The sequence below is a fragment of the Lonchura striata genome, chromosome 25, assembly GCF_050655825.1.
Source record: "Lonchura striata isolate lonStrDom1 chromosome 25, ASM5065582v1, whole genome shotgun sequence".
Classification (NCBI taxonomy): domain Eukaryota; kingdom Metazoa; phylum Chordata; class Aves; order Passeriformes; family Estrildidae; genus Lonchura; species Lonchura striata.
In genome coordinates this window covers 377,035-387,500 of record NC_140727.1, presented here as the reverse complement: position 1 = coordinate 387,500, position 10,466 = coordinate 377,035, and the positions used below count along the sequence as shown (strand labels likewise).

General features: G+C 46.3%; 1 protein-coding gene across 1 annotated transcript; it reads left to right on the top strand.

Annotated features, from left to right (window-relative positions):
• Window positions 1-3,829: 3,829 nt before the first annotated feature.
• LOC146765346 (uncharacterized) lies at window positions 3,830-7,078 on the top strand. The gene has a single exon (XM_085560441.1). The coding sequence runs from the start codon at window positions 3,901-3,903 to the stop codon at window positions 5,878-5,880; it is 1,980 nt and encodes a 659-aa protein (XP_085416567.1). The 5' UTR covers window positions 3,830-3,900; the 3' UTR covers window positions 5,881-7,078.
• Window positions 7,079-10,466: the final 3,388 nt, after the last annotated feature.

Genomic DNA, 10,466 nt, shown 5'->3' with positions numbered 1-10,466 from the left:
AAGGTGAGCGAAGAGACGGAGCATGGGTATATTTAAGAAGGCTCACTAAAAATAAATCAGGAGATATCTTGATCACAGTCATCGTGGGTCCCAAACGTGCTCTTGTAACCTTTTTGATTGATACTGGGGCTCAAATCTCTGCATTAACAACAAAAGATGCCCAGAGGTGTGGTGTTGTTCCAACTAAGAGACAATACTGTGTCCTTAATGCTCTAGGAATGTCAGAATCTATGAATGTGGCCTTAGTTAAACTCACTCTTCCTGGAAATGATGATCAATTGATTGTTAAAATGGTAATCGGGGATATCCCAAACAATTTACTAGGGATGGATGTCCTTGTTGGGAGACAATGGGAGGACTCAGAAGGATCTCTATGGTGTTTTGGTGCTACGCCTTTAAATATAAGGCTGCTTCAAACTGCACCTGCTTTGCCATATAGCAAAACCACCAATGTAAAACAATACCCTCTACCTTCTGGTGCCAGAGAAGGTATCAAACCTGTTATACAGGATTTGCGAGACCAGGGGGTAATAATTAACACACATTCTGCTTTCAACTCACCTGTCTGGCCAGTCCGAAAACCTAACGGGAAATGGAGACTAACAGTAGATTTTCGCAGGCTTAATGCCAACACAGATCCTCTCACAGCAGCGGTCCCAAATTTAGCAGAATTAATAACATCTATTCAAGAAAAAGCTCATCCAATTATGGCAACTATAGATGTCAAAGATATGTTTTTTATGATACCTATACAACCAGAGGACATGGACCGTTTTGCTTTTACATGGGAAGGACAGCAATACACTTTCACTAGACTCCCACAAGGATACAAGCATTCACCTACCTTAGCCCACCATGCTTTAGCTAAAGAACTAGAAAAGATATCCAGGCCTGATGATGTAGCAGTATACCAATACATTGATCATATTCTGGTGGGAGGGGATGAAATTGAAGCAGTTGAAGAGACTCAACAGAAAATAATCTCCCATTTAGAGAGTCTCGATTTGCAAATTCCCCCAGAGAAAGTTCAAAAACCCTCTCAAGAAGTAAAGTTTCTGGGAATTTGGTGGAAAGGAGGCATGACATGTATTCCACCTGACACCTTAACTTCTTTAGATCAGATTAAAATGCCTCATTCCAGGAAAGATCTACAACAAGCTCTAGGATTATTAGTGTTTTGGAGAAAACATATTCCAGATTTCTCAATAATTGCTAGACCCCTTTATGACTTGCTGAGGAAAGGGGTAAAATGGGATTGGACTCCTTCTCAGGAAGAAGCATTGCAACTACTAATTTTTGAAGCAACAGCTCATCAAGCACTGGGTCCTATTCATCCTACAGACCCCTTTCAGGTAGAATGGGGATTTGCCGCCTCGGGGTTGTCAGTACATATTTGGCAGCGGGGACCCGAGGGTCCAACAAGGCCTGTTGGTTTTTATTCCCGTGGTTTCAGAGATGCTGAGAAAAGGTACACTACCTGGGAGAAGGGATTGTTTGTGGTTAGCCTGGCTCTCATTGAAGTAGAAAAGATCAGGCGTCAACAACCTATTGTACTAAGAGGCCCCTTCAAGGTCATTAAGACAGTCATCAATGGGACACCCCCTCCTGACGGGGTGGCCCAGAGGGCCTCAGTAAGAAAGTGGTATGCCCAGATTGAACATTATTGTAACATCTTTACAATAACAGAGGGAACTGTAAAAAATTTAGCAATCCAAGAAACTGAAAGCCTAGATAGTGGCCATGATAAACCAGCTTCTGTGATAAAAGTGGCCCCTCCTTTCTGCCATGAAAAATCAGCAAACTCTTGGTTCACTGATGCTTCTGCTAAAAGGGAAGGAAAAATATGGAGATATAGAGCAGCAGCACTCCACATCTCCTCTGGTGAGCAAATTATCACAGAGGGAGAAGGTAGTGCACAAGTTGGGGAGTTAATAGCTGTCTGGAGTGTTTTCCAACGAGAAGCACAAAATTCCTCTTCAGTCTACATTTACACTGACTCTTATGCTGTGTACAAAGGTTGTACTGAGTGGCTTCCTTTTTGGCAACAAAATGATTGGGAGGTGAATAGAATCCCAGTTTGGCAAAAAGAAAAGTGGCAAGAAATACCAAATATTGCAAGTCAGGGGAATTTTGCAGTGGGCTGGGTAGCCTCTCATCAAACAAATGGAAATCCAGCAGGAGAATGGAATAATAAAGCTGATGAACTAGCAAAGCTCAGTCCCCTGAAAAAGGAGCAAATTACAGAGGAATGGGATCAATTGTTAGAATGGCTGCATGTAAAAAGACAGCACACCGGTGTGAAAGATTTATACCAAGAAGCTCATGCTCGAGGTTGGCCTGTTACCAGGGAAATGTGTAAAACCTGCATTTCAGCCTGTGAGCAGTGTCGCAAGAGACTAGAGAGACACCCTTTAGAAGATGACCCTTTGCATTTGAGGAAAGGTAAAGGTTTATGGGATGCATGGCAGGTAGATTATGTTGGTCCCTTTAAAAAATCAGGAGGAAAACATTTTGTACTAGTAGGAGTGGAAATTGTATCTGGGTTAGTCCAAGCTGATGCTTTCAAAAGGGCTACAGGAGACAATACTGTCAAAGCTTTGCAGGGGTGGTTTGGAACCTTTCCTAAGCCACAGGAAATACAATCTGATAATGGATCTCATTTCACTGCTAGAGTTGTACAGGACTGGGCAAAAGGTGAAGGAATTAAATGGACTTTTCACACCCCTTACTATCCCCAAGCTAACGGGATCGTAGAAAGGACTAATGGTCTTTTAAAACGACTGCTAAGACCCCAGGAAGGAAATTGGGATCTTCGGTTGTGGAAAGCCGTAAAAGGTGTAAATGACAGGTGGGGAGTAAATGGGTGCCCCAAGATCACTGCTTTTTGTCCAACAGCTCCAAGCATCATTCCCGCACCAAAAGGACCTAATGATTCTAAAAATCCTGCACATTACCCTGGGCAACCTGTCTTGGTAGACCTCCCTACTGTAGGGCAGGTACCACTTGCGCTGAAAACTCCTTTAAATAAATATGCTTGGATAGCCTCTGATGCTCTAGGAAAAGAGCATCGGATAAATACACGCTGGATAATTCCATCATTCTAACCTTTTCTGCCCTATAGTGGCAGGATTTTTCTGTTATATTTGCTTTTACAGAAGAACCCCGAGGGACATTATCATCTGAATCATGATAGGATTGGTGATACTTTTCTGCATCTTACCACAAATCTACAGCCAACACCCCCCCGAGTGGTCGTGGTCTGAAGCTACCATCGAACACACTAATGTGATAGGATCATATCCTAAAGATCGCCACCCGAATCTGGCAACTGTCGTGCTACGTAACTCCAAGGCATATCGTCCAAGTGAGTGGAAATGGGATCAGAAGGACTGGATCAGAACTCTAACCGGAACGATTGGTGAGAATATTGTGGTAGCATGCAGAAAAGTGGAAGGATCCTCACATGAGAAAGTTTCTTCCATCACAGTTGCTGGAAAATTTATGGAACCAGGAGGAAAAAATAATTTAGAAATTCCTTCAGAGAAAGTGTGCCCTACAAAGAGATGGGAGTGTATCAAAACATTTCCCCTTACCTTGTGCTGCCGTCAAATTTATACTGGTAACTATACTTCGGGTCCTCAAAACAACAATGTAGTAATTACATTAGATTGTGAATATGAACCCAATGATTGCTGGTATGGTTTTGTTTTAGCTAAAACTACTTATGTAACATGCCTTTGGCAAAATAACTTAACCAGCCCATTAGACTTACAAGGTCTGGTTTACCAATTTAAAATTAATGCTACAACCAACAATAACACAATAATTGCACCCCAATTGATAGAAAGCCCCTTTACCGAAGAGCCATGGTCACAAGCTTTTGTTTATTTCTCTGGGTACATGGGGAATGTAAAGGATTTAAATCTATTAACTCTTGTTATGCATAATAATCAAATATACACTAAGCAAGAATGGGAAGAACAAAAAACCTGGCAACTTCAAGGGGAAATAGGGGAGAAAATTAGTGTTGGATGCCGAATGATTAATAAAACTGCCTATGACAAGGCAACTTCAATTAGTGTCCTAACAGGTAAAACAAACAAGCAAGAGAAGGTTTGCACGCATCCAAGCATACAAGAGTGTTGGCACAATTTTACATTAGCACAAACTGCAGAAGTAGTTTGTCTTTGGGGTAAAGATACTGAAGGACTTTCTTTTAAATTTATAATAAATGTTATAACCCAAACTACTACAGTTCATACCACCACCACCACTCAGACCCAACCACCAGTTATGCTTACCCCGAAAATTTCTAAAGTTGGACCATATATAATTAGGAAAACTGGCCAACAACAAATATTGTTCAATCCGGTATGGTCTCTTAAACAAGTTAAATTGCTAATGCAAAGCAATGTCTCTGAAATTCAGCCAGCTTGTTCACCTTTCTTGCAAACTTCTTTCCACGGTTGGACGACCTGGTTGCGACAGTGGAACCCTTCTAAAACACGGATGCCAAGAGACATAACTGGTGTTGTGGGAACAGGATTGGGAATTCTAAATAGTATTAATTCAGAAGTATTATTAAATAAACTAACTGCTACAACTAAAGATTTGACCCAATTACAACAACCACTGCAATCGTCCTTATCGGCCTTGGGAACGCATCAGTGGTTGCTAACAAACATATTACCAAATTGGGAAAAGGTAAATATGAATGACCATGAATTGATAATTGAGGCACTCAATGCTACACAAAGCAACGTTTCCTTAGCCCTTAGCTGCATCCAGGCACAATTATGGATCCAGTCAGTTGCTGCCTCAATTATAAGAGAAGGTGAAGAAGGCATATTTCCTACTGAAATTCGGAAAATAGTTTGGGACAGTGCCACTGACTTTGAAAAAGATTTCCAATCCTGGTGGAATTTGGTGAACTTTACTTATGATCCCACCACAAACTTAGCCACAGCTTTTGTGTTAACCATACGCAATGCCTCGGTGCATTCAATATTCCCCATTATTGCATTAGGATTAAATCATGATGGAGCCACTCTCTATCCTTCCGAGCATAGAGAATGGGCCCGACAAATTGATGGTAAATGGCAAACTGTTAATTTAGAATCCTGTATTGTCCGAAAACAACAAGGGTTCATCTGTGAAGGCAATGCAATTATAGCTCAAGATATCTGTTTAGACACAGAACAAAATATCTGTCACTTTGAAATCCATCCTAACAAAACTTCTAAAACATTCCTTGTATATATAGGAAATGGATGTGCATGCTTTAGAACTGCTTGTAATACAGTGTATGTAGAAGACACAGTAGTAGATACTAAAAATCATTCAAATTTTTGTGCTTGTAATTTCACTAAAATTTCTGGATGTGATTTTTCTTTTGAAACTCCAGTTACTTCATATCAACTTTTAGAGTCCAATTACACGCTGATTCATAAGCTATTGCCTACCCCCATTGGAATGAATCTTACTCTGGTGAGGCAATTGTTGCTTCACCAGGATTTAATTGAAATCTTAGGAAAAATCAAGGAAAACGGACAGAAAACATTGGTAACTGTTCATCATGATGTACAAGAAATACATCGGGTTATAGAAAGGGTGAAAAGTGATGCTGAACACAGGTGGTGGGATACACTTTTTGGGTGGTCACCTACTGCTACAGGTATCCTGAACAAATTGTGTCATCCCATTGTTGTCCTTTTGATTTTAGTTTTGATTGGTTTTGCTTTATCAGCAATCTTGTTTGTCATAAATTGGAGAATGATAAAACGATTAACAAAATTGACAGCTATACTTAATGCACACCACCTGGCCAATGTGCTTTATACTGTAGACATCCCTAAGACTATAGACACAAAGCAATTATAAAATTAGAAGATGATTTGTTTTAGTCATTTAGAAAACCTGATTTGAATTTTTATATTGGTTTATTAGAAAATTGTTTATTATTAATATTGATTATATTGCTTATTGTTGTTTCAATTAATACTAATTATTGTTTTAGTATTTTCCCTGTTCTCTTTTCCTCTCCTTTTCCTTTTTTCCCTTCTCTGGGATATGCTGCCAACACTAGACGAGTCCTGAAGACTTCACAACAACACTACGAAACCCTGCTGAACATCTCTCGAGGGCAATCGTCAGTCACGGGGTGGTGTAAGAGGCCGTCTGAAGACCCTCACTCATTTGCCTGCCGATTGCCACGAGCAGGATTTCCCTTCCCCCTCTGCAGTTCCGGCTTGGAGAAGGCAACAGTGCAGGTGTAGCCGCTGTACCATTACGTGCTGTTCCCAACGAGGACCGGCAAGAACTTGGCAAGGAGTTGGCAAGGACTTGGCGAAGACCCAGCGTGGACCCAGCACAGAGCGGCCTACTGCAATTCCTGCTTCACTCTCCACCTTTAAGCCAAATGAACTGTTGGGGTGACTCTGGTGGTCTCTCACTGAAGACCCCTCATCTGCCTCGCTACCACCGTGATAGACGGAGATCAAGAACCCTCTCCCCAAGGACTGCGACTGAGATTCCTACCACAAACAGTGGGCGAAGGGAGAGAATGACCTGACCTGTTCTTCTCCAGTAACTTCAATGGACTTATCCCTTATTGTGTTTGTTCAGCCTAGATGACGCTTGTTCCCCCACAGCAATTTCAATAGACTCTCATTGTTCTGCCTGCTCCCCCCTTTTCCCTCTGTGGACTATAACTGGACCCCTGGGATAGGTAGAACTTTGGAGACTCTCCCCAACACAACAAGACGGATCCACATCGTCCGGACCAGTGAGGACTCCGCCTGTGTTGGTAGCTATTCCCATCCCCCCTTCTCTCTCTCTCTCTATCCTTTTATTTCTTTTCTGAACCCACTATCGCATTTATTGTTTTGGCCCTTAATAAAGGTGCATTTGTTGTGATTAAACTGCTGATTGTCTTTTGCACTTTGGGATCGGCTAACGAACCATCACGACACCCCGCTATAAGCGGATCGTGACAACACTCCAAAAACACTGCTCTTTCCAGGGCAAGATGCCAGATGCTCTCTGTTGCCCGTGCTTCCTTCCTGCTCTTGCCCAGCTCGTTGTTTTAACGTGCACATGCCGTCCAGGCATTCAGTGCACAGTGAAGTCAACTGCAAAACTCCAAGTGCTGCTGACTCCCAAACACAAGGCGCTGGCTATGTTCTTGCTTCTCAACAACTCAACGCAGCCCTTCATTTCTGCAGTTGCCATCGAGGTCTTTGCACTAGGAGACTCAGAGGACGAGCACGAATTTCCCAGGAGGGGCTGCAGCAGGACGAATTCAAAACTCAGGAAAATTGTCCTGGAACACCTTCCATAAGGATGCTAGAATGGAATTGAAGAGGCAGGCGAGCGGCCGCCACGGTCCTCTAGCAGTCCTTAGGGTGCGCGCAGAAGCCCGGTGCTCTACGGCTTCGTTCTTCGCCCTCCTACAAGCTACCGCTCTGTCCGGCTCCCGGAGCAGGAGAAGCGGCTGCTTCGCGCACACAACAGCCGTACGCTCCGAAGCGCTGCTTCAGCCGAAAGACGCCGGCGACCGGCGCTTGGCTTCGGACAGCTCCGGAGAGCAGGAGTGTGCGTCTGCACCAGACTGCATGATAGCGAAAAGCTTTGGCAGTGTGTCTCGCAGGGAGATAGCTAAGGAGCGCAGCGCACTTATGCCTCCCTTGTCCAGAAACACGATTTTACTGCACACTCCATAAACACTGCTCTTTCCAGGGCAATATATAAGCTGCTTTCTGACGGCCGTGATCTTTCGATTACTCTTGCCCAGCTCGTTGTTTTAACGTGCACATGCCGTCCTGGCATTCAGTGCACCGTGAAGTCAACTGCAAAACTCCAGCAGCTGCTGACTCCCAAACACAAGGCGCTGGCTATGTTCTTGCTTCTCGACAACTCAACGCAGCCCTTCATTTCTGCAGTTGCCATCGAGTTCTCTGCATGTGGGAGCCTCAGAGGACGAGCACGAGTTTCCCAGGAGGGGCTGCATCAGGACGAATTCAAAACTCAGGAAAATTGTCCTGGAACACCTTCCATAAGGATGCTAGAATGGAATTGAAGAGGCAGGCGAGCGGCCACCAGGGTCCTCTAGCAGTCCTTAGGGTGCGCGCAGAAGCCCGGTGCTCTGCGGCTTCGTTCTTCGCCCTCCTACAAGCTACCGCTCTGTCCGGCTCCCGGAGCAGGAGAAGCGGCTGCTTCGCGCACACAACAGCCGTACGCTCCGAAGTGCTGCTTCAGCCGAAAGACGCTGGCGACCGGCGCTTGGCTTCGGACAGCTCCGGAGAGCCGGAGTGTGCGTCTGCACTAGACTGCATGATAGCGAAAAGCTTTGGCAGTGTGTCTCGCAAGGAGATAGCTTAGGAGCGCAGCGCACTTATGCCTCCCTTGTCCAGAAACACGATTTTACTGCACACTCCAAAAACACTGCTCTTTCCAGGGCAAGATGCCAGATGCTCTCTGTTGCCCGTGCTTCCTTCCTGCTCTTGCCCAGCTCGTTGTTTTAACGTGCACATGCCGTCCAGGCATTCAGTGCACAGTGAAGTCAACTGCAAAACTCCAAGTGCTGCTGACTCCCAAACACAAGGCGCTGGCTATGTTCTTGCTTCTCAACAACTCAACGCAGCCCTTCATTTCTGCAGTTGCCATCGAGGTCTTTGCACTAGGAGACTCAGAGGACGAGCACGAATTTCCCAGGAGGGGCTGCAGCAGGACGAATTCAAAACTCAGGAAAATTGTCCTGGAACACCTTCCATAAGGATGCTAGAATGGAATTGAAGAGGCAGGCGAGCGGCCGCCACGGTCCTCTAGCAGTCCTTAGGGTGCGCGCAGAAGCCCGGTGCTCTACGGCTTCGTTCTTCGCCCTCCTACAAGCTACCGCTCTGTCCGGCTCCCGGAGCAGGAGAAGCGGCTGCTTCGCGCACACAACAGCCGTACGCTCCGAAGCGCTGCTTCAGCCGAAAGACGCCGGCGACCGGCGCTTCGCTTCGGACAGCTCTGGAGAGCCGTAGTGTGCGTCTGCACTAGACTGCATGATAACGAAAAGCTTGGGCAGTGTGTCTCGCAGGGAGATAGCTTAGGAGCGCAGCGCACTTACGCCTCCCTTGTCCAGAAACACGATTTTACTGCACACTCCAAAAACACTGCTCTTTCCAGGGCAATATATAAGCTGCTTTCTGACGGCCGTGATCTTTCGATTACTCTTGCCCAGCTCGTTGTTTTAACGTGCACATGCCGTCCAGGCATTCAGTGCACAGTGAAAGCAATCGCAAAAGTCCAGCAGCTGCTGACTCCCAAATACAAGGCGCTGGCTATGTTCTTGCTTCTCGACAACTCAACGCAGCCCTTCATTTCTGCAGTTGCCATCGAGGTCTTTGCACTAGGAGACTCAGAGGACGAGCAAGAGTTTCCCAGGAGGGGCTGCAGCAGGACGAATTCAAAACTCAGGAAAATTGTCCTGGAACACCTTCCATAAGGATGCTAGAATGGAATTGAAGAGGCAGGCGAGCGGCCACCAGGGTCCTCTAGCAGTCCTTAGGGTGCGCGCAGAAGCCCGGTGCTCTGCGGCTTCGTTCTTCGCCCTCCTACAAGCTACCGCTCTGTCCGGCTCGCGGAGCAGGAGAATCGGCTGCTTCGCGCACACAACAGCCGTACGCTCCGAAGTGCTGCTTCAGCCGAAAGACGCTGGCGACCGGCGCTTGGCTTCGGACAGCTCCGGAGAGCCGGAGTGTGCGTCTGCACTAGACTGCATGATAGCGAAAAGCTTTGGCAGTGTGTCTCGCAGGGAGATAGCTTAGGAGCGCAGCGCACTTACGCCTCCCTTGTCCAGAAACACGATTTTACTGCACACTCCTAAAACACTGCTCTTTCCAGGGCAATATATAAGCTGCTTTCTGACGGCCGTGATCTTTCGATTACTCTTGCCCAGCTCGTTGTTTTAACGTGCACATGCCGTCCTGGCATTCAGTGCACAGTGAAAGCAATCGCAAAAGTCCAGCAGCTGCTGACTCCCAAACACAAGGCGCTGGCTATGTTCTTGCTTCTCGACAACTCAACGCAGCCCTTCATTTCTGCAGTTGCCATCGAGTTCTCTGCATGTGGGAGCCTCAGAGGACGAGCAGGAGTTTCCCAGGAGGGGCTGCATCAGGACGAATTCAAAACTCAGGAAAATTGTCCTGGAACACCTTCCATAAGGATGCTAGAATGGAATTGAAGAGGCAGGCGAGCGGCCACCAGGGTCCTCTAGCAGTCCTTAGGGTGCGCGCAGAAGCCCGGTGCTCTGCGGCTGCGTTCTTCGCCCTCGTACAAGCTACCGCTCTGTCCGGCTCCCGGAGCAGGAGAAGCGGCTGCTTCGCGCACACAACAGCCGTACGCTCCGAAGAGCTGCTTCAGCCGAAAGACGCCGGCGACCGGCGCTTGGCTTCGGACAGCTCCGGAGAGCCGGAGTGTGC

Excerpts from the sequence above, each read along its gene's own strand:
- LOC146765346 (XM_085560441.1), top strand. The coding sequence starts at position 3,901 with ATGGGGAATGTAAAGGATTTAAATCTATTAACTCTTGTTATGCATAAT.